This window comes from Grammomys surdaster, unplaced genomic scaffold (assembly GCF_004785775.1).
Source record: "Grammomys surdaster isolate TR1022 unplaced genomic scaffold, NIH_TR_1.0 124160, whole genome shotgun sequence".
Classification (NCBI taxonomy): domain Eukaryota; kingdom Metazoa; phylum Chordata; class Mammalia; order Rodentia; family Muridae; genus Grammomys; species Grammomys surdaster.
Window position 1 is genome coordinate 183,955 of NW_021619243.1, and position 25,286 is coordinate 209,240.

Consider the following 25,286-nt stretch of genomic DNA (forward strand, 5'->3'; position numbering starts at 1 on the left):
TTAAATTATTACTAGCTTAGTCAAATGTAACATGAATTCAATACCATTATTAGTTGATTTCAGAATTATTCTGTATGAGACATTAGTACATATGTAACTTATGTTCAAAGAAATTGCTTACTGGATCTCTTATTTATTTGGGGTTTCTATTGCTGTGAGAGACATCATAACCATAGTAACTCCTATAAAGGAAAATATGTAAGGGGCACACTTACAGTTTTAGAGGTTTTGTCAATTATCTCCATGTGGGAAGCATGGTGGCATGCAGGCAGACATGGTGCTGGAGAGGTAGCTGAGAATTCTACATATGGATGGGGAGGAGGCAGGAAGAGAGAGTGACAGTGGGTCTAGCTTGAGCATCTGAAACCTCAAGGTCCATCCCCAGTGACTTCTTCCAACAAAACCACACCTACTCCAATGAGGCCACATTCTCTAATAATGTCACTTCCTATATATCTGTGCACTCCACTTTCAGTCAAACCACCAGAGTAAATAAGATGCATTTCTAGGTAAAATGTTTTCAAATTCATATCAGTTGTAGGGCTTCCTGGTGTGACTCTCTGATATTGAGTAAGGGTTAAATAGTGGTTAAAGGCTTCTATCTATACTTCTTATTCTAAAGACCATTTTTCTTCAGTGAACAGTGTCAGTAATTATTACCCTTGCTTTTGTCTCATGCTTAAATATGATAATGTGCTCTAAATCTATAGCATGTGGTAATGTATTCAAAACATTCTTTATATTTGTGAAATTTGTTTCCAATATGGATTCCAGGATGATCTTTAAGATTTGTAAATTAGGTAATAAATAGATTTTGAACACTCTTTACATCTGTAAAGGTTCTCTTATGAATGGATTCTGTGATGTTTTTGAAGAGTTGAGCCCTCAGCAAAATACTTGCCACATTCTTTGCATTTGTAAGGTTTCTCTCCTGTATGGATTCTACAGTGTCTTTGAAGATGTGAATGCTGGGTAAAGGACTTGCCACAATCTGTGCATTTGTAAGGTTTCTCTCCAGTGTGGATTCTGTGATGAATTTTAAGAGCTGAGGCCATGGTAAAAGATTTGCCACATTCTTTACATTTGTAAGGTTTCTCTCCAGTGTGGATTCTGTGGTGGGCTTTAAGAGTTGAACCCTCAGTAAAAGATTTGCCACACTCTTTACATTTGTAAGGTTTCTCTCCAGTATGGATTCTGTGGTGGTTTTTAAGAGTTGAGCCCTCAGCAAAAGCCTTGCCACATTCTTTACATTTGCAAGGTTTCTTTCTACTGTGTATTCTATGGTGGGCTTGAAGATGTGAACCCTGGGAAAAGGACTTGCCACACTCTTTACATTTATAAGATTTCTCTCCTGTGTGGGTTTTGTGATGCCTTTGAAGAGAATAGCTATTGGAAAAGGACTTGCCACAATCTGTACATTTGTAAGGTTTCTCTCCAGTGTGGATTCTGTAGTGGGTTTGAAGATGGGAGTATTGGGTAAAGGACTTGCCACATTCCTTACATTTATAGGATTTCTCTCCAGTATGGGTTCTGTGATGTGTTCGAAGACAGGAGCTGCTGGTAAAGGACTTGCCACAATCTGTACATTTGTAAGGTTTATCTCCAGTATGAATTCTGCTATGAGCTTGAAGATTTGATCGTTTGGCAAAGGACTTTCCACATTCTTTACATTTGTAGGGTTTCTCTCCAGTATGGATTCTGTGGTGGGATTTAAGAGTTGAGCCCTCAGCAAAAGACCTGCCACAATCTGTACATTTGTAAGGTTTCTCTCCAGTATGAAACCTGTGATGAACTTGAAGAGAGTAGCCATGAGTAAAAGACTTGCCACATTCTTTACATTTGTATGGTTTCTCACCAGTGTGTATTCTTTGATGAGCTTGCAGATATGAAGCTGTGGTAAAAGACCTTTTACATATTTTACATTTATACGGTTTTTCTCCAGTATGGATAGTATAATTCTCTCTGTGGCCTGAGAACTGAGAAAAGGACTTTCCAGAATCTGTAAATTTGCATGCTGTCTCTCCAGTTTGAAGCATCTTAAGTCTAGTGAGGGTTGGGAAACTCCTCGAGCATTTCCCAGATTTCTTACATTTTTGTTGAACTGAGGATCTTGGATGTCCAACAGGTTTAGAAGGAGGGGTAAACTGCAGTCTATATATTTGGTTTTTCTGAGGTTTCTCTCTAGTGTGGCTTGAATCATTTTGAGTCATATTTAGATAGAAATTGAAGGATTTATCACTTCCCATAAACAGGCATGGTTTTCTTCCAAAGTCATTGACCTTATCCCTCTCAGTGCTTGATGACTCTGCTGAGACGTTGCTGTACTTACCAGATCTCTGTCTGTTAGATTCTCCTCTGGCCCTCATTTCAGTGCACTGACTACAATTGGAGGACTCATTTAACATTTTATTCTGCTGATTGCTTGTGGACAGCTTCTCTTGGCTATAGTCCTGCCGGTGCAAAGGTGACTGTGTGCACTGACCAGAGACACCCCTACATCTATCATTATTGTAACAATTCTCCAGAAAACAATTACTCATCTGTCCATCACTGGGAGTCACATCATGTTTATAGCTATCCCATGAGGCGTTACCTTGGTCAGCAATCTCTGTAAACTGATCGTTGTGGTTATTATGTAGTGCGAAGTTTGTAGTAAGGCCTTTATTATCTTCACGATGTCTGTGGGGATATTCAGAAGTACCCATCCGATGATGTCTTTCATGTCCTACTGGATTCACGCACACAGTCTTATGTTGATCAACACTGTAGTCCCTGTCACAAGGTAGATTTACCTGTGGAGAATGTTGTAAAGAATTTTCAGTCAAATACTTCTCACTCTCATAACACTGTATGTGTTTTTCTGTGATACTAATCCCCTGTTCTTCACAGAATGTTGAAATACTGCTTAATCCCATACTACATAAAACGTATCTCAGAGACTCATATGTACTCCCCATGTTACTTCTCAGTGTATTAACACTTCCATGAAGAGTAAAGTTATGTTTCAAAAACTGATGTGAACATTTTTCTACCAGAGCCTCCCACTGTGAATGTGGAAGGGGCCCAGAGTGAGCTGTGTCAGGAGAAGACTGAGTTTCTTGATCTCCCCTGTCAGGAATGTCAGCAGTGGGTGTTGCATACAGATCATTTCCATCCTCACAGAATTCACGCTCTTCACTGTCACCCCTACATTCCTAGAACTCCCTTACCTCTAACTTTCTGAGGCTGTTACTTCCAAATTGTCCCAATCCTTCTCTCTGGACAGATTCTTGTTTGCCCTCCATTTTGAACAATTTCTTGTTATGAAAGCAAGACAAGGCTGGAAGAAATGAAAGAAAATCATTATTTCACTTTGTGGACTTACACATAAATAATATAGAAACATGATGCAGAAAGGTACACCACTACAAGGACTGTGCCAAGATGATCTCACCCGACCTTCAGAACTTCTGCTGTCAGGAGACAAGTGTGCTGAACATGACGGATGCAAGAGGATGTCACATGGAGATGAATAATTTGTAATAAATATTTAAGATACATAATTTGTAATAAATAGAAAGGCCGGCCATAATTTTGTAGTATAACAGACAATTCATACAGAATTGTGTCATTGTGAAAACTGACACAATAATAATTCAATAATAAAAATGGTCTCTCCACTTTGAAAGTGAATAATCAGATTGGACACAAAATAGCTTTCTAAACACACAAGGAAAACAATAAAAAGAATGAATAAATACAACATATAGTTATTCTAGGATAGATTCATAGTTGCAGATTAAGCAATATATTTCAGAACATGTCAGATTATACAATCTATTTGCAAACACTGAGTAAGTAAGAAAACAAAGATAACATGTGAAACAAATGAGAGCTACAAAGCCACAGAAGTTAGTGGACGCCATGACACAAGTTTCAGAATCTCCAAATAATCGTAATGTTTAAGATAGTTCATTTTTTTAAATGAACTGAATAGTTTGTTTGTTTGGGTTTTTTTGGTGTTTCGAGACAGGGTTTCTCTGTGTAGCCCTGGTTGTCCTGGAACTCACTCTGTAGACCAGGCTGGCCTAGAACTCAGAAATCCGCCTGCCTCTGCCTCCCAAGTGCTGGGATTAAAGGCATGCGCCACCGCTGACCGGCCTGAATAGTTTTTAAAACAATAAAAGTCCCTCTGTGTACAAATTAAAATTTTCAATCACACTGCAATTTAGAACTCAATTTCAATATACATATAAAAAAGAAGTTTATACGTGTAAATATACATATTAATTTTAATGTAATTTTAACTAAAAGAGAATTATATCTCTTTCCCCTTCCTTTCCTGCCTAGAGGTCATCCTAGACACTCTCCATGCAACTCTACTTCATTTCTGGAAGTAGGGAAGTCAATACAGAATGAAAATGAGGTTGTCTGAAAGTCCCTCAAGTAAATATATTTATTTTATCTTAATATATACATATAATTTATATATACAATTAATTTATTATATTACATAATACATAATATCTGTTTTATTTATTTTATATTTGTATGAAATTCTACACAGTACAAATGCGAGATATATGAAATTATGTCACTTGTGTTGACAGTCGTCCCCAAAGTAATGATAGACTGTCAATAACCCCAGTACAAGGCATGAGAAACCTCATTACATTTTTTTTGTATATAATCACTATCTGAAAATAAGGATGATTTCACTTTTTTGTCCCTTCCCAATATCTATCCTCTTAAACTCCATGAAGTTGTTTTTGATCAATAGTTAAGACTTCACAGTGTAGAAGACTGTAGAAGAGTGTAGAAGAGTGGTCAACATTGTCTGTTCCTGATGTTAGACGGGTATGGATAGAATGGGCATCCTTGTTGGTTCCTGATTTTATTGAGACAGTTTGAGGTTCTCTCCATTTACAAGGATATTGAATTTGAAATTATATTTTCTAATGTGTAGATATTATTCTCATATCCCTAATACTTCCCAGACATTTATCATGAAGAAATGTTGTATTTTTTCAGAGGCTATATCTCTATCTATGGAGGTGATTATGCGTTTTTTGTTTTATAGTGTGTGTCCCTACTGAAGAAGGTGTAAAAGAAAAAAAAAAAAAGCTTTGTGTTCAGAGATTAGCATTAAGGAAAGCTGGAGTCTTCAACACCTAGAATTGTTCCTTTAAATGGAGGGGGGTGTGGCACATAACTTGTTATGAGTGCATAACATTGAGAGAAAGTGTTGATAACACCTGGTGAAGTTTGTGCTGTGTGGCCAAGGCCAAGGATCCTTCCCCAGACTCCTATTGTGAGCTTGTCAATATATATAACCTATCTTTATAGGAGGTATCACATGAAGTCAATCTAAAGAACCCATCTTTATGGAGGATGTTACATGTGCTTTACGAAGAGCTTCGATGTTGTCATGTCTAAAGCTTTATTGTGCACACAGGATACAGTTAATTATTACCAGCAAAAAGGTCACCAGATTTTGTTGTGCGTAAGAGTGCCTAAAATAATCTATTCAGAGTCAGGCCAACAAAGTTTGAATCAACACCAGATCTTAGTTGTGTTCAACAAATCTGCTTTGTTTCTTACCCTAGACTAGCCTATTATTCTACTAGCCTAGGTGGTTGCAGAAACTCCTGCAACTGGCATGCAAAGTGCAGGGCAGAGCCCTCACCGAAAGTAAGAACAAAAATGTTTTCAGTAACAATGACTAGTTCCATCACCAAGGTGAGATGCAAAGGTGACAGAGAAGGAGGACATATAGAAATTTCAGTGTTTCTTGGAATTCCCCTACTTTTGTAATTCATGAAAAGCCAAAAATGATATTGACTGTTACATGACATCTGAGGCATAAACACTACTACAAAAATAATGGGAGCTCCTCAGACAAGACTCCCATCCTACTGATGTCCTGAGTGACATCAGAATTAGTATCCTGTCAAATATTTAAACAACACATTTTAAAAATAAGAAAAGGGCTATACAGTCACTCAAATCACCACATACAAGGCTGCATTTAGCTAGCTCAGTTTCAGATTCATTCATGTTAAAGGCTGATACCTTTTCTGTTGCCCAAAACCATTTTACACTAAAGGAGACACAGTCTAAAATATATCAAAAATGGAAAGATTAGAAAATAATCAATGGAAAGAACTAGATGTCCTCCAAGTTTCAGGCAGAGGCAATATTTGTGTCTTTCCAGGAAATGAAGTCCTAGATGGTACCTGCTCTAATAGCTCAAACCACAACACTATCCTGGAGCCCACCAGACTAATAAAGCATATGAAGAAGACAAGTCTATAAAGAGGATATAACCTAAGAGGAAGAATAAGCTGATGGCTTGGGGAGACATCAGGGACACAATACTAAAAATCCCAAAACTATGTTTTTATATTTACTGACTACATTACATGTTAATAGTCAGCTTGTCAATGCAAATTCCATTTTTCTTTAAATTAGGGAACAGGGAAGATGAAAGGCATTTGTGTAATAGGAAATAGTATGATGTGGTTTTCAAATACTAAAGATTGATTTTATGTTGTTTTTTTTCTTTTAAATTATCAATCCCAGGAGTGATTATTGATATACAAGATGAAAACATGGCTGTATAATTAATAGAACTACTAAAATCAAATATATTAGCAGAAATTACCTAAGAAATGGACAAAGTAAGAACCAACATTTTAAAAAAAAGAGTTAATATTGACTGTGTGTTGTTAATCTTGGTTGTCAACAATTTTCTGGCATGTTTTGCTTTAATGTGTTAGATTTCTTTCATACAATTGATGGTCAAATTCATAATCTCCATCAAGAGATAAAATCTTTCTCCATCTATTGGAGTGATTATGAGTTTTTTGTTTTATAGTGTGTGACCTTTGAGTAACCCTTGTGGTTAAGACAGCTTTCCCCTTTCCTTAGTCCTATTAGATATTCATATAATTCTATTTTTCTGGAGATTCTCTTGTCCATAGGAATAGTGCTGGGATTAAAGACATGTCCTACTGGGTCTGGCATTTATACAGGTTCTGGGTAATCTGATTTGGAGTCACCCATTCTGTGAAACAAGCATCTTCTAAACCATCTCCTAAGCACAAAAAATGTACGTGAATGTGAAGGGGTGTGTTGTGTGTGTGCACGTGCCACAGTGTGCACGTGGCAGTTAGAGGAAATCTTACAGGAATTGGTTCTCCTACTTAGGTCATCAGGCTTGGTACCAAGTGCCTTTGCCCAGCAGCCAGCCCATCAGTTCACTATAATCCAATATGGCCTCAGTTCAACTTCCTGGAAAGACTCCATTTGACAGAATTTAGTTCGTGCAGAGGTGATTCATTAAAGAAGCTCCAAAACATTAGATATGTTCACATCGCTCATCTAGAGTTTATGTTTCACACAACCCTCAAGAGCATCTTATAAAAGACTCAACAAAGTGTTTACCACTGCCCAGGCCCCAGGAGGAAGTTCTCTCACCAACTCTGCTTCCTTGCTGATCCTTAGGAGGGCCTCCTGATACAAACAAGTCTCTTATATCCTTTGAGAGTTGCTGGGATACTACGGCTCTCTTCCATCTCCAGTACTCTTTTGTCATGTGTCTATTATACAATTAAGAAGTCTGCTTTAATGGTAATTAGAGGCCAAACAGAGAAAGCATCTTAGAAGCAGGGCAGAGAGGAAAGGTCCAGGCAGTCTATGGAAGCTATGGCATAATGACAGGCAATCTAGCAGTTACCCTCCATTCCCCTAGAACCTTGTGCCCTAGTTTGCATTAAGTGACAACTTGACAAAGCCTGGAATCAAGTGAGGAAAAAAAAATCTCAATGGAGTAATGTATTTTTATGTATTTATTTATTTATTTATTTATTGGTTTTTTCGAGACAGTGTTTCTCTGTGCAGCCTTGGCTGTCCTGGAACTCACTCTGTAGACATGGCTAGCCTCGAACTCAGAAATCTGCCTGCCTCTGCCTCCCAAGTGCTGGGATTAAAGGCGTGTGCCACCACCACCCGGTGAGTAATTTTTTTTTTAATGATTGGTCTATAGACATATCTGTGATACAGAAATGCCTTGATTGATAATTGGGCAGAGCATGCCAGCCGACTATGGAGTGCTTCCATTCCCTCAGTAAGTGGTTATGGGCTATAATGAGAAAGATACATGAATATCAGCCTGACAAGCAAGTCAGCCTACAGCATAGTTTTTTGGCTCTGAGAGAGACTTCCTACCTTAACTTCTCTGAACAACAGGCCTACAATATGGAAGCACAAGTTGAAATATAATTTTCATTCCTCTAAGCTGCTTATAGTCACGGTATTTGCCACAGCAGCAGAATAAAACCAGGGTACCTACTTTTTTAATCACAATATCCCAGGATATCTGAACAAAGAGGGATCTTCAGATAGTTTTGCTCTACTATTTTGGAACCTATATTGGGTTCTTGAGATTTAAGAAACTCATAAAGCTTTCAAACCCAGTCCAGAAAATACACGTACTCCAATTTAAAAGTAGACCTTCCTACATCAAAAGAACCAGATTAATGGTGGGTTTTCCCACTTCACATAATTTCACGAAGATAATCTCTCACAGGTGTAGCCAGCGGCATGGATATTGCCACCTTCAGTGGAAGAGCCTTCCGACATCAATCATCAAAATCTCTCATAGACACAGCAACCAGGCATTTTAATGAGGGCATGCCCTCAGTTGAGACAACCTCAGATCACTGTAGGCATTCAAATATATGAGACTTCGGGGCCATTCTTATTCAAACCACAGTCATTAGCCCCCAGTGGCTTGAAGCTCTATCATAACAAAAAAAAATCATAACTTTTGCTATCATAATGGGAGTCAGTCCAATTTCCAAAGTCCACAACATCTATAACAGTCTCAACAATGTTTAAAAGTCAAAAGTTTGCCAGGCAGTGGTGGCACACGCCTTTAATCCCAGCACTTGGGAGGTAGAGGCAGGCAGATCTGAGTTCAGGGCCAGCCTGGTCTACAGAGTGAGTTCCAGTACAGCCAGGGCTACACAGAGAAACACTGTCTCAAAAAAAAAAAAACAAACAAACAAACAAAAAAGTCAAAAGTTCAAACTCTTTTCTGAGACTCATGGTAATCTCTTAACACTAACCTGCTGTGAAATCAAAACCAAATGCAGATCACATACTTTGGACAATCAATGGCAGAGGATATATATTACCATTCCAAAAGGGAGGAAAGGGATCATAATGAGGAAACATTGGATCCAAACAAGAATAAAAACAACAGGGAAAATTCCAAGTTATAATTTCCACATCTGATGACAAAGCACTATTCAGAATTCTAAATCTTTTAGCTTTGTTGACTGCAACACATTTCTCTCTCTCTTAGGCTGGTTCCACACAAAGTCTGCAGCTCTCTTCCACAAGTATTCCATAATTCTGGAATCTCCAACATCCTGGAGTCTCCAACACAATACAGGCTTCAACTTTACAATTTCATGCAAAGGCCTCTCTGAGCCTCCATGCAGGGACAACCCTAGCACAAACCTGGCCTCAGTAGCTTTTCCTAACCATGAAAGGAGATTCCAGACTGCCCCTTTTGTATCACTGACTCTCAAGCCAGAGTCATATGGTCCAAACTGCCACGCTAGAGCTGGAATTTGGTCCCTTGTTCAAACAAATTTTCATCAGCTTCCTGTTTTCTCTGCTTAAGCATTTCTTTAACTCCTTTCACAGTAGGAAGTTTAGCTGGGTGGAGTCTTGCCCACTCTTTATTCCTTTATTTAGCATCAGGCTTTTCTTTACACTTCCTGACTTCTCGAGGCCGTGACTTAGCGCCGTCACATTTCTGGGTGCCCTTTCTCATCCGCTGCACACTTATTACTTCCCCTGCTCAAGCTGCTCATCTTCATCATTGGTATGCATTAGAGTGACCAAAAATTCTAGACTCTCTTGAAATCTCCTCTGCCTTTGCAATTAAGTCAAAGTTCTTGAATTCAGCCTCAGAACGATTTTTGGACAAGGGCAGAAAGTAGGCCTATTCTTTACCAAAATCTAATAATAATAGTGTCTACAGAACTTATTAATATGCTTGTCAGAAAACTACTGAGCCAGGAGATCGTAAGCTATGTTGCTCTTAGTACCACTGTGCTCCATGCTCCCGCTAGTATGGTCAATTAGGCCCTGCTCATCAAATTCAACTGCTTTCTTAATCCAGACCCCAAAGTCTACATTCCAACAACAAGCAGCATGCACAGGCCTGTCACAGCAATAACCCAGTCTTGGTACTAACTTCTGTCATGATTATTTTTCTATTGATATGAAGAGTCACTATGAACACAGTAACTCTTATTAAGGAAATCATTTAACTGGGGCTTGTTTGAAGTTTGAGAGCTTTAGTCAACTATCAAAGCAGGAATGTGGTGGCGTGTCAGCAGGTCTGATGGTGAAGAAGCTGAGAATTCTACATATGGATCCAAAGGCAGCTTGGTAGAGTGATACTAGCCCTGGCTTGGGCATTTGAAGCCTCAAAGCCCATCCCCAGTGACACACTTCCTCCAAGAAGGCCATACCTCCTAATCTCAAGTACTGATACTCGCTGATGACTAAGCATTGAAATACATGAGTTGATAAAGGCCATTTTTATTAAAACCTTCAGACTTGGCCTAAAGATACCTAGGTGTGTTGGAACACATATATGATACTATTAATGAGGCCAAGAACCTGAGACTTGCTTGGTCATAGGCCCTAGAAGAAAAGATCCTAGAATTCTGCTAAATGAACATGGCAATGACTCCTAATGACATGCCATTATACATAGAGATTTGTGCATTCCTCAGCCTTCACCAATGAGGTTTAACATAACTACCCATAACCAGACAATGAGCAGAGAATGAGATACTTTAAAGCTCTACATACGCTGTCATTATCCCCACCCTCCAATCAAGGCTTTAAGGCCTAAGCATAAGAGGAAGCAGAAAGACTGTAAAGAAAAGAGGTGGTGAATAACTCTAAAGAAAAAAGCATTTTTCAGACACATCAGGACTAATGACCACATATATTCACCGAGACTATGACAGCATACACAAGACCTGTACAAGCTCAAGACTGAGAAACTCACAGCTCAGAAAAGGGAAAGCATGCACAAATTCCCACCTCTAGCCAAGCCCCTATTTGATATCCACAGAATCTAGAGGGAAAACCAGTAATATTCAGTGGAATGACATTAGGTCACATTTCAGAGAACGCCCCATGTGCAAGAGCATTTGCCCAATAAAAATCTAAATCTTTGGTCTTTTATGACTTTTCATTTTTGCGGAAGAGTGCTCATGAGAGAGAAATCATGATGTTGGGTGAGCGTGAGTGAGGGCAAGTGAACAGGAAGATGGTGAGAGAAGAAAATATATGACAAATTGTGTTATATAAAACTTAAAATATATAAATAAAAACAAAAAATCTAAGCAAAACAAATCAGCACTGGACCACTGCGGACAAATATAACATGTAGTAAAACACACAATAACCACACAAACATTGCCAAACTGAAACTGTAATATTATATTTTAACTCAACACTATTTGGATAAAATGAGATTAAAAACAATGTAATTCCACTGTGTATTACATTCTGGATACATTACCTAAGTATCATCCCTACAAAGGATTACTCTACAAGTCAGGATTACTACTTGAATTAGAAACACCACGGGACATTGTTTCCTTCCAAATTACCTGGTTCTATACCTTTTAACTCCTTCATGCCTGCAATGGAGAATTCTTCATTTTGTTCAAGACAGATGAGTAGCTCTGATTTTGATATTGAAAGGCCTGTGTATTAGAAGAGACATATAACATCTTTTTTATTTTATGTTCATTATAGTTGTTTTTCACACACTGGGCTGTACCCAATGGATAAGAGGAAACAGAATGGCCGGGCAGTGGTGACGCAGTAGAGTCTTTAATCCCAACACTTGTCTTGAAAAACCAAAAACCAAAAAAAAAAAAAAAAGAGGAAACAGAATGGAAGAACCACAAGTGACTTCTTAATTGTTAATTGCTAACAAATATTTTAGACTTTCCTGAAGTGAATACACTTAAGTATTTATATATATTTATTCTCCTTTAAATTAGCACATGAAATGCTGGAGAGATGGCTCAGCAGCTAAGAGCAATGACTGTTCTTCTAGAAGTCCTGAATTCAATTTCCAGCAATAACATGGTGGTTTACAACCATCTTTAATGGAATCCAATGCCCTCTTCTGTTGTGTCTGAAGGCAGCAACAGTGTACTCATATACATAAATAAATAAATCTTTAAAAAAATGAACACTTGAAAAAACATAACTGGAAAAATCAACTTTTACAGACAGATACACAGAGTATGTGCTTTTAAATGTCGGACACATGTAAACATATTTCTAAATTGAAGGATTTTACTAAATGTAAACACAAGGTAGACGGGTTTCAAATGTTTGCATAAACAAGACAATCACCACTGTCTAGGAGAGACTGAAAGCTGAGACTCAGACAGTGGAAAGATGCAAATAGCAAACACATTGATAGACATCGTAGAATGAAGTAGAAGTCACAAAAGAAAACTCTTCTCACCCACAGAGACCAGGATGCTGTAGATCTCCAACATCACATCTCTATACAAAGTCCGCTGAGCAGAGTCCAGACACTCCCACTCCTCCTGGGAGAAGTCTATGGCCACATCGTTGAACGTTAACAGACCCTGAAATGAAAATTAACATTTCCTCTTATGTCCATTGGTTTAGAAATTACCAACAGAATGAAATTAAGGTAACAACGAAATCTGTTCCATTATCAATACACATTTTTCTAAAGTTAGGATCTGAGACAGAGGACATTTTGACTTGTCTAGAAAGATCCAATAGACCCCTCAGATGAATGGTTCAGGAGCAGGAGTATCTCCTCGGTGATGAATAATCACCTACATCCTTCTCTGAGGCAGTTAATATCTACATTCACCTCTGATATCGGAAAGTTTGTAAATATATCAGGTCATGCATTCCTGGAGAGAAATGAAGATAAAGAAAGAACAGACAGAAAAACAAGAGGCTGCACACGGGTGAGAAAATTTAAAGGATTAATATTGAGAATTATCAGAATAATAAAAAAGACTAAAGAGGACAATCATAATTATATGTCCCATGTTAGTCCTATCTTTTAGGAATTGGAGGACCTGGTGACAACCCATCTCTGTTATCTCCTGGAGCCTCCTTCAACTGGGTGAGTGGGTCCACAGGGTGACACTGGTGACCTTCACTGCTGTAGAGGTGGTGAGGACCACAGGCTATGGGCCTTTCAGTGTTGGCTCCTGGCTCCAGGTAGGAATCCTCTTCACCCACATAAGGACATCAGGATGGAAGCTCAGACATGGGTAATGGCACAGGATCTTGAAATGTCTGTTTAGGGTCTATTAAGGAATTGAGGAGGAAAGAGTTAATAATCTACAAATATACAAGATAACAAACTTCTCTATATGGGGTACACCTGGCCTTTAATAGGGCAAAAGGTAGGAGGCTGGTCCAATTGTTACCAGTCTAAAGGAAATATTTAGTTTACCTATACACTTGATACCCTGTGCCACAGCAGACACTCAGAAACCATGAATGCCTGCAGAGAGATAAAATTTAAGTTTCTCCTTTCCTACACTGAGGTGGCCCCTTCTTCCAGCACATGATGGATGTCTCTCTATACCTGGCAATACGGATGCATGACCAGCTATAACCTAACACAGGCTTGTTGGCATTTAAAATGGAAGCTAAGAACATTGTCTGTCAGAAGCCCTAGTGATCCTGTCCTCATTTTCTATTTGTCTTAGATACTTAATTAAAACAAAATCTATTCCTCTACTTGGGATAATGGCCAGAATCTGCAGGCTAGCCATAATAGCCTCCCCAATCACAGAACTTAACACAACTGATGCCACAGTGGAAGCACCATTCAGGCCATTAAACACAGCACAATCACAGCACCACCTGCCAAACACAAAACCAAAGACTTAATCCATCACAGTCCTCAGATCTGGGAAGACTACATGTAACTTTCATTTTTGGCTTGTGTACTTCTGCTTCTCTTAAACTGTTCTTGCTAACTAAGGTGTCAACAGAGGATGTGGTTTTGTGCTTAAAAGCTCATCCTGAAAAAGAGTAAGGAATACACTTGGATCCCAAATACCCAGTGGAGTCATCAGATGGCTAATAGAGACTTTCTATTGGCTTAATCCCTGTCACAGTAGACTTCTCTGATTCACACTGCACAATACAACAGCTAAAAGTATTTCTCATACTGGCAATGCAACCTAGATGCCTTGGGACTAGAAGCCTACTTGATCATGGTGGATGATGTTTCTGATGTGTTCTTGAATTAGGTTTCTGAGCCGGGCGGTGGTGGCACACGCCTTTAATCCCAGCACTTGGGAGGCAGAGGCAGGCGGATTTCTGAGTTTGAGGCCAGCCTGGTCTACAGAGTGAGTTCCAGTACAGCCAGGGCTACATAGAGAAACCCTGTCTCGAAAAAAACAAAAAAAACAAAAAAAAAAAAAAATGAATTTGGTTTCTGAGTATTTTATTGAATATTTTTGCTTCAATGTTCATAAGGAAAATTGGTCTGCAGTTCCCTTGTCTTGTAGAGTCTTTGTGTCTTTTGAGTATCAGGGTGATTGTGCTCTCATAGAATGAGTTTGGCAGTGTTCCTTCTGTTTCTATTTTGTGGAATAATTTGAGAAGTATATGTATTAACTTTTCTTACAAAGTCTGGTAGATTTCTGAGCTTAAACCATCTGGGCCTCGGCTTTTTTCACTTTGAGACTTTTGATGACTGCTTTTCTTTCCTTAGAAGTTATAGGACTGTTTAGTTATAGGACTGTTACTTGATCTTGATTTAACTTTGGTAAGTGGTAGCTATCGAAAGAATCATCCATTTCATTTAGATTTTCCAATTTTGGGGGGTGTAAGCTTTTGAAAGAGAAGATGCGGCTACCTATTATCTATTCGACATAGTACTTGAAGCTCGAGCTCGAGCAACAAGACAACTAAAGATGATCAAGGGAATCCACACTGGAGATGCAGAAATCAAAGTATAGTGATACTATTCATAGACAATATCATACTATACATGAGTGACTTGAAAATTCAACCAGAACTCCTACAGGTGATAAACACTTTCAGCAAAGTGGTTGGATACAAAATTAAATAAAAATTCAATAGCCCTCCCATGTACAAACAATAAACAGGCTGAGAAAAAAGTTAGGGAAACAACACCCTTTACAATACCCAAAAATAATATAAAATACCTTGGTGTAACTCGAACCAAGCAACTGACAATCTGTATGACAAGACCTTCAAGTTTCTGAAGAAAGAAATTAAGGAAAATATCTGAACATGGAAAGACTATCCCATGCCACACACCCTGGACTTCCTCACTCCTCCTCAATGTGCCCCAGCACTCAACTTAAGCTAACACACCCTGCTCAACCATAGGCCATGCCTGCCACACACACGACCAGGTAGGCTGGTCATGAACTTTCCCCATCCTGTTTCCCCAAACCAAATAATCCTCATGGTCACCCCTAGTACCACAACAAATCATTGCCCCTGGGATCTTCTTTCCCCAGCCTACAACAAAAAACAACCACTCCCAATGAACGCACCAGCTGAGCAGGCCAGTAAAATAGGCAACACAAAGCAATTCACTCTCTGGAATTCCAGACAGGAGACAAAAACCAGGAAACAAAACACCCCTGCAACAAAAACAAACCCAGAAATCAGCACCTCAACCCATAAGCCCCCCAAACCAGATGCTAGCTTAAGAACACAATCAATAACAGTCAAGGCAATATGTCTTTACCAAAGCTTGTAAAAAAGAAACCAAACATAAGTCATTTTGAATAAAACTTCCATTTTTGAATATGGGTTAAATAAGTTCCCAAGACCTCCCTCCCTGGGTAACTGACATCCTGCTTGGCAGGACTAGAGATGTATGTAGATAACTGACATCCTGGGTGGATGAGATATGAATGGAAGGCAAATCGCCTTGCCACCGATGAATAAACCAAACAACAGAAACATGGTAAGTGTACCACAAAGATATGTTCCTAAGAAAGTCCTGTGTCCCTAAATGCTGACTGGTGGAGTGTAGTTTAACACAGATGTTTGTGGTCTACAAGCTTAAAAGATCTGTAACATTCGGGCTCTAAGTCCCAATTTAGCTCCCTAGTCTGTTCTTCACACTGATGAATCAGTAGTAGCTTGATTACAATAAAGTTGTCCTGCTGCTTTAAGCTGTGCTGGACCTATCTAGTCAGACCCCATAACAAGCCCAGAGATCCTACTACAACAGGCCCTGAATATTCCAACACAGCTGAAGCACAAGAAAAAGATCTTACAACCAACTATCAGAACATAATAGAGCTCCTTAAAGAGGAAATGGTTTCCTTAAAGAAATCCAGGAAAACACAAACAAACAATTGGAGGAAATGAATAAATTGTAATGCCCAAAATTAACCTGTAAGCCCACCCACTCAGACCAAGTAACATCATGGAATGCTGGGAGTTGTAGTTCTTAAAAAAAAAAGTCTCATGGGAAAATATGATTGCCAAATGGGGTTTAGTCCATAAAAGCCCCTACAACAGATGTCTTGGAGCCATTCAGCTGGGTGATAAAGGGAGTGGTCTAGACCAAAGTCCATCTTGGTCAGCATTTAATAAAGCTTGCTTCAAATTTGGCTCAAAATGGTGGAACTGGGTTTTCTCTGACAGACAATCTCAGGTTTAACATTATCCTTTAATGAAAGCAGGGGTGGGGTGAGGAGGAGCAGTTGAAGGAAACAAAACTGTTTAATACTAGAAAATGGAAATAGAATCAATAACAAAAATAAAAACTGAGTGAATTCTAGAAAAGAAAACATTAGGATGCAAACAGGAACTACAGAGCAACCTTCAACAAAATACAAGAGAAAAGAGAAAGAATCTCAGGCATTTACTACAGAACAAATGGATCTATCAGTCAAAGCAAATGTTATTCCTGACACAAAATATCCAGGAAACCTGAGACACAATGAAAAGACCAAACTCAAGAATAAGAATAGAGAAAAGAGAAGAATCCCAGTTCAAAGACCCAGGAAATAATTTTTTAAACTTTTTATTGATTCTTTGTAAATTTTACATCAAGTAACCCAATCCCATTCATTTCCCAGGCCCTTCAAATGCAATGTCTTCCCTTGCAACCGCCCTCCCAAAAGCAAATACAAAATAAAAAACAACAAAAGAAAACAAAAACATCTCATCGTGGATGTTACAATGTGTCATCACATGTCACATGGGATTTTATAGTGTGTCACCGTGTGTCACAGGGGTATACCCTTTTGTTTACTCACCTATATTTGCACATGTTCATTCCTAAAATTAACAAAACCACAGAAGAAAAGTTTCCCAGCCTAAAGGGGATGCCTATAATACTAGAAAAAGCATACAGAACACCAAAAAGATTGGACCGGAAAAGAAAAATGAACTTGCTACATAATAATCAAACACTAAACATACAGAACAAAGAAAGAATATTAAATGCTGCAAGGGAAAAAGACCGAGTAACATATAAAGGCAGACCTATTCGAATTAAACTCAACTTTTCAACAAAGACTCTAAAAGCCAGGAGGTGGACATGGTCATCCAGACAAAACCAACACAGAGAAATACTTGAGTTAACGGATTTTATAAACCATATGGGCATAACAGACATTTACAGCTCATTCCACCCAAACAAAAAAAGAATATAAATTCTTGGCACTTCACTGAACTTTCTCCAAAATTAACCACATACTCAAGTACAAAATAAGTCTTTAGAATACAAAACTATTGAAATACTCCTGTATCCTATTATACCACCATGGATTAAAGTTGGAAAAAAACAAAAAAAGAATAACAGAAATAACAGAAACAACAGAAAGCTTCCCTTTCAGCCTAAAGTTCAAGAACAGCAGTTCTCAATCTGTGGGTTGTGAGTCTGCCTAAGATCATTGAAAAACACTATTTCTGATGGGTGTAGGAATTAACACTATTGCTCTGTCTCCAGTTGGGTCTGCCCACAAGCAGATACCCCTACACGAGCACATGGAACTGTATTAACTTGTAACAGCATTAGAAAAGTTAAGAACCACTGATATACAGCTTGACCTAATGTGACCTTGCCCTCTTGAACAATATGACCTTTCCTGTGTGACTGTACACAGCCATAATTCGTGTAACCATGACCTTGTAACTATGTGTAGCTTTGACTCAAGTAAACTCTGCTCATAAGTGCCTAGCCCTCAAAATATAAACTCTCTTATTCCCTGAATAAAGATGTCTATTGTCTGACACCTTAGTCTGCTTCATTATTAGGTTCTCAAACCCCAGGTTCATGTTGCCAACTAGAGTGGTAAAAACGTAAAAACACGTACTCTCCTAGAACATGCGTATAAATAAAATGGAATTTTGACACACATTGTCTGTTCTCAATAGAATACGCCAAATAAGGAAGTAGCAGAAGTTGATCAAATAATGATTAAACACAAACTTGGCTTTATACAGAGGTAATAACCATTTATTTATGAAAAGCAGCAGAATAGAAAGCTCATGAGAAAATAAGGCAGAGTATTTGGTACAAATACACTGTTCTACCATTTGTGATTTTAATAAACTGTTTTGGTGAAAAGGAAAATGATTTTCATGATCATATTTCAGTATTTTTTTCTGAATATCCTACTTTTTTAGCTTTGTAAAAATTATAATATCTTGATGATATTAAGTGTGGTACTTTTTGCACCTTTCTCTGTAAATTTCCTTAAAGCTGTTACTACTGCTAAAGAGGAAAAAAAAATCATGGTGAAGATCCACAGTCACAGCGAGAAAATCAGCATCAACACCCACTGGAGAGATTGCTAGCAAGTGTCAGCATAAAGGAAGGGCATTGCTTGATCAGTGTGATGTTGGGTGCTAACAACTAGAACAATCTAAAGGACTCCCTGTATCAAGTCACATAAAGTCAAGACGATTGGTAACGAGCACAAAATTAGAAAACTTGAGACTAGATATGACTGACGCATTTCTGACCTTCAAGTTTATAACACATTTAAATATTTCCTCTTAGTATGGGAGGGAAGAAGTCTTCTGATACTACTGCTTCAAACATCACTCTTGTCAAGGAATTACACCACTGCTTTGTGCCTCTTTCTCAGACTTGACTACCAAGTCCAATAGAAACCTAGATAGAAGAGCTATAAAAGGGGGCGGGGGGGAGGTGTTTCTTACTCATTCATAATGATGACCCAATTCCATTATCAGTAGGCTGTTTTTATTTATAAAATCAAAAGTTTATAAACACTGCAGGTTATGTATGCTGGGGAGAATTTATCCTAACAAATACAAAATGGAAAACAGACAGAGGCAAGCAGGTAATACCCTTTTTACAAGAGTTGACACTATGGGCAGCAGTTCAGCAATTAAGAGCACTGACTGCTCTTCCAAAGGTCCTGTGTTCAATTCCAGCAACCAACCACAAGGTGGCTCACAACCATTTGTAATGGGATCCAATGCCCTCTTCTGGTACATCTGAAGACAGCTACAGTGTACTCATCATATATATATATTTTAAAAAAGAATTGACATTGACAGTCATTTGAGAAAAAAGAAACAGAGCTTGGTTAAAAAAAAAAACTGAGGAAATAGCAGCAGCAAACGCATGGGGTTTTGAAAAAGAAGCATCCCTGTAATAACAGACAACCTGTCCACACTTACCTGAGAACTAGGCATCTACCCTTACCCTTCTGTTTGAATATTTGCAAGAAACTGTTTATCAAAATTTCACCTTTCTGATAATAGCCTGGATTTGAAGCCAACAACAAAGTCCCAACACCTGATACTACACAAGAGACTGGAAAGCAGGAAGCCAACACGAGCTCACCCCTTCCCTGAATGAGAGCAGATGCACTTCACCACAAGGTCCCAGAGGCAGATCAAGCCTAAGGTTCTCCATTTTGGCATTTAGGGACCTTGATTTGCAAGCAAGAGGAAGGGCTACATTGTGGACCTGTGCAGGAGACTTGACCTGCTATATATTACACATGCAGACCAGCATTTCAAATGGAGCCTGAACATAGCTATCAGTCAGAAGCCCAAGGAACATCTCCTACTGAGAATAACTAACAAAATCTGTGGCTTAGCAACAGCTGAAACTATTTTTCAATCTGGCTGAAAAATCTAGATGCTTAGGATCCAGAAGCAGGAAATCATTCCATGTTCCACCACTGTCTCCACTGAGGTATTCTGTTTGGTTTCTATGTCCCAGTCTAAAATACTATTTGATGTACCACTGCAGTAAGATTCATGATTAGAACCTTCACAAGTTCCCTTTTCACAGCGAAATTGCTTCTCTTGAATTCACTGTCAAGATCACTAAGATAAGAGACATGACAAACAGAAAATGAAATTGATACCAAAACATGAGCTCTCAGTATTATAAAACACCTTTGGTGTTAAGGTAGATGACCATCCTGCATCCGCCAACATTGCTGTCCTTGGTGGCACTTTAGCATCTATAAAAAGATAAAAACTTTTCTCAGCTGGTACAACCACTCTGGAAATCAGTCTGGCGGTTCCTCAGAAAATTGGACATAGCATTACCTGAGGACCCAGCTATACCACTCCTGGGCATATACCCAGAAGATGCTCCAACATATAACAAGGACATATGCTCAACTATGTTCATAGCAGCCTTAATTATAATAGCCAGAAGCTGGAAAGAACCCAGATGTCCTTCAACAGTGGACTGGATACAGAAAATGTGGTACATTTACACAATGGAGTATTACTCAGCTGTTAAAAACAATGAATTCGAGAAATTCTTAAGTAAATGGATGGAACTAGAAAATATCATCCTGAGTGAGGTAACCCAATCACAAAAGAACACACATGGTATGCATTCACTGATAATTGGATATTAGTCCAAAAGCTCACAATATACAAGATACAACCCACAGACTACAGGATGCTCATGAACAAGGAAGACCAAAGTGTGGGTGCTTTAGCCCTTCTTAGAAGGAGTAACAAAATACTCAAGGGAGCAAATATGGAGGTAAAGTGTGGGACAGAAACTGAAGGAGGGGCCTTCCAGACACTGCTCCACCTGGGTATCCATCCCTTGTGCAGTCACCAAAGGTAGACACTGATGTGGATGCCAGGAAGTGGATGGTGACAAGACCCTGACGTAGCTGTCTCCTTAGAGGTCTTCCAGAGCCTGAAATATACAGAGGCGGATGCTCACACCTAACCATCGAGCTGATCATGGGGTTCCCAATGGAGGAGGGAGAAAGAAGACTGAAGGAGCTTGCAGGCCCATGAGGAGAGCAACAACAGCAACCAACCAGAGCTCCCAGGGTCTAAACCACCAGCCAGGGAACACATAGTGAGGGACCCATGGCTCCAGCTGTATATGTAGGGGAGGATGGCCTTGCAAGGCATAGGTGGGAGAGGAGGTCCTTGATCCAGTGAAGGCTGGATGCCCCAGTGTGGAGAAAATCGTGGGTGGGGAGGTGGGAGTGGGAGGGTGGGTGAGGACATATCCTCATAGAAGCAGGAGTAGGGGGGATGCGATAGGGGGTTCCTGGGTGGGTGGGGATTACATCTGAAATGTAAATAAAATATCCAATAATTTTTTTTCTCATGTTTAAGTCTTCTTTGCAAAATAGGACTTCATTAATTCAATTAATTAACTGAATCACGAATGTACTGCACAATACTGAGAGGTGAGTCTGCACATCGTTCAGACACCACATGTACTTAGTTTGTCTTCATTTTCTGTAGAAATTAGATAGTAACTACTCAACCATTCCCTTAATAGTTAAAGGGGACACTCAAGTTTTTCTAATTTCCTGTTGATGACATCCACTGAGGTAAGGTTTCTCATAGAATCAAAGGTGTATCCAATGTATCTCAGTCTGTCGAATGCAGGATGTATGCACACTGCATGGCAAGGTTTATATTTCGTTTTTTATAGTAGGAATTCTAGTAGGATTATTATATCTAAAGTAATCATTAGAATGAACTAGATGCTTTTCACTACATCTAAAATAGACATTAGGATGTACCGTTGTTTCCCAGAAGCACTTTGATCTTATTCATTGTAGAAAGTAATAGTTGTTTTCTGTTACCTGTAGAGTTGTCTTTTTGGAGGACCTTTACGGTCTTTGCATGACTTTGGTAACAAGACACTCCTGGCACACCTGGAGCAGTACACAATTTTCAGAGGGGTGTGATGTTTTCCTTCAGGAAACATATAGATTATATTATGGGCTTTGATATGAGGAACTTGTTTTACCAAAGAAAAAACAACTTTTGTATAGCAATTAGTCAATATGCTTTTGTGTGCCTGTTCCACGTTCAGTTCAAAGAGGCTGAACTTCCCTGCTGCATGCAAGGCTGTATTTCATCCTGCAATGTCCCCTTCTCCCAACAATCCATAAGAGGCAGACAACCTCTTATGAAAAGTTTTAAATTACTACAAATGATAAAGACCCATAGAACTTTAAGGAATCAATGTTATTCCAGTGTATAACCAATTCCCCAAGTTAGAAATAAAAGTGGAAACTTAACTTCAAAGGCCCTAAAAAGATTTAAAGACAAACTACTCCAACATTGTGTCATAGGACGCCTGTACAGCATAAAGGAGTAGACCTCTACACCAACGTCCAGCTTTGTACCCCAAGATCATGTAAAAAAGGAGAGGATAGCAGCCCATAGTAGGAGGAAGAAAAACAAAATAAAATAAAACAACCTCTGTGTAGGCAAAAAAAAAAAAAAAAAAAAGACCCAGCACTTAAGAGATTTAGGCAGAACTATAACAAAAGCATTCATGCTCTCCTGCAGCAGTGCTAGGCTTCTCCTTACTCAGAGTGAAGGCAGGAAAATAAATCCGTATTAACTCAGATTTTTGCACGCAATAATTTCTTGGATAACTGAATGTAAAATAATAGCCACTAAAAAGGCATCTGAAAACTTAATTGCACCATTATCAGATGTATGGTATCATCTCCTCTCTGACTTTACCATGACAACTCCACACCTGAAGAATGAACATCACACTCATTGAGGTTGGGTGAATAGTTTGCTTCGGCAAAGAAAGTACCACATACCACATACCAGGCTGTCACTGGGAGTTTCAAAACCAAAGACTTAATATGATTACATTTAAAAGTGGCAGTTTTTCTAACCTGACTAGCTCCCAAATAACTGAGACAGAGACCTATTGACTTATTCAATAAGCTTTGATCACAATCACTGAGCCAAACTTTTAAGCCTTGATGCTACCTAGCTACTTCCCGGACATACTCTCCGAGTTATTTGCATTCTGCCTCTCCTTGGCTCCTTGGTGTAGCTGGGAGTCCCCATGGAGGACACCCTTGGCAAATCCTCCTCCAGCCTGACCTCACAGCAACAATCTCCTCCTTCCTCTACCTCATGGCCTTCTTTCTTGTACCCTCACCTGCCTCATGGTGAGCTCCTTCTCTCTGCTCTTCTCCCTGGGACCCCTGACTGGGACTGGAAGTCTAATCTTCCTCTCTAATCTGCCTAGTCATTTGCTGTTTAGTTCTTTTGAGTTAATTGGGGAACATTCCTTACAGCATATTGATATAAGAGATTCTCCAAAATCCGTGACATTGCCTATGGCTGGGGTCTAAGCAGATCTCGGGGCACAGAAATCAGAATCTGAACGCACAGTGCACAAGACCAGCCCTCGACAACTTTTACAATCAAGGACAACACATGTCAAAGACACATCTCCGAGTGGCCATGTTCTCCTAATCTATCTCACTCATAGACTTGAGGCTGGCAGCCAATATGAAATTTGACAAACCTGGGCTCTACCAGTAACAAAATGCTGCCTATCTCCTCAGCGTATGCTTAGCAAAATTGTTGTAAGAGAACAAAACAAAGCCATAAACGACGGCTCAAACATGAAGAGCATCTGGTGACCGTATAGAGGTCCCAGGTTCAGCACTCACACGTGCCTCACAACCTCTGTAACTCTAATTCCAGGGTCTCAGATCTCCTCTTCTGGCTTCTCTGGGCACTATGCACACACTTGGTGTACCTACTTATAACCAGCCCAATACTCATATATGTAAAATAAAAATAAACCTTGAAAATGAAACACACAAATCTGCTTTTAATAAAAAGCATTATGTATGTCTTCTGAACTTTGGCTCTTACTTCTACTCTGTTGACTCCTAACCTACTTCATGCCCAGCCTGGCCACCATAATGCAGTCATCCTCCAGCCTCTGCATGGAAAGTGCCAAGATTACAGGACAGTCGTGTGCCACCACAACCTGCTGAACTTCTATAATACATAATGCTGGATTTCTACACTTAACCTCAAACCTGTGCACCAAGGACAGACAGACATGGGGCCACTAGGTCACTTTAACTCTCCCTCTGCTTAATGTATGGAATCTCAGCCTCTGCTTTTCCTCCTTCCCCCCTTTTTTTTTCCCAAAAGTTTGGAGGGTGTGTAGGTGTGTGGGGGTGGGGGGGGGTTAGTTGGAGAAAGTAGTTCACTTTTTAAAAAAAGAATTTTTTTTAAAAGGCCTATCCTTTCTATTCCAAAAAAAAAAAAAAAAAGAAGAAAAAAGAAAAGATTTTAGGGCTGTTTTACCAGTGTGTGCACCAGGAGGCCAGAAGGGAGCAGCGGATTCCTAGGAACTGCAGTTTCTGGTAACGCAAAGCCACAGTCTGAGTGAATAAAAGCAATCTTTTGCTAATACTGCTTAGGCTGGCATTGATACGTTTGGTCCCAGTTTGAGCGGAAACGTACATAAATTTATTTTCCCGTTTTCACTTAGTCCTTGGAGTTTTTCTCCTCTCGCAGGCCAGTTACCAGCTACTCAGACACTAAGGGACCAGAAAGCAGCGCGGTCGCCCTCACAAGCACCGCACATTGGTCCCAGGCTCGGATCCTGCAGAGCCCATTCTCTGAGTCCTGCCCAAACTGTGTCCTGAACGCACAACGTTCGCAAACGACGTGGCGAAATCGCACAGCAGTGCACACTGGGAAGTGACAAAAAGGACGGGAAAACCCCGCCAGAGAAGAATGAAACCAAGGCTGGTTCCCACCGGCAGCACAACCCGCAGCCCGGCAGCACGGTGTCCTGCCAGCCTGACCGCCACTCACCTCACGCTGCGCCTCACAGAGACAGGAACAAACTCCGCCCGCCCGCAGACACCCACAATTCCAATGGTCCAGACTCCAAGCGTACGCTGTCATAGCAG

At 39.5% G+C, this 25,286-nt stretch overlaps 1 protein-coding gene across 1 annotated transcript; it reads right to left on the reverse strand.

Annotated features, from left to right (window-relative positions):
* Nucleotides 1-273: 273 nt before the first annotated feature.
* On the reverse strand, nt 274-25,286 carry LOC114636464 (zinc finger protein 345-like). Its single transcript, XM_028784542.1, has 7 exons — nt 25,189-25,286; nt 20,488-20,555; nt 13,164-13,397; nt 12,566-12,692; nt 11,691-11,786; nt 3,210-3,319; nt 274-2,792 (listed from the first exon to the last, which is right to left on the reverse strand). The coding sequence occupies exons 3-7, from the start codon at nt 13,176-13,178 to the stop codon at nt 846-848; spliced, it is 2,295 nt and encodes a 764-aa protein (XP_028640375.1). The 5' UTR covers nt 13,179-13,397; nt 20,488-20,555; nt 25,189-25,286; the 3' UTR covers nt 274-845.

What these genes read in the sequence shown, in the direction of transcription:
- LOC114636464 (XM_028784542.1), bottom strand. An exon ending in CAGCATCCTGGTCTCTGTGG is followed by an intron (nt 11,787 to 12,565) that starts GTGAGAAGAGTT and finishes TCTAATACACAG; the next exon opens with GCCTTTCAATATCAAAATCA. An exon ending in ACAGCCTCAGAAAGTTAGAG is followed by an intron (nt 2,793 to 3,209) that starts GTAAGGGAGTTC and finishes CATTCTCCACAG; the next exon opens with GTAAATCTACCTTGTGACAG.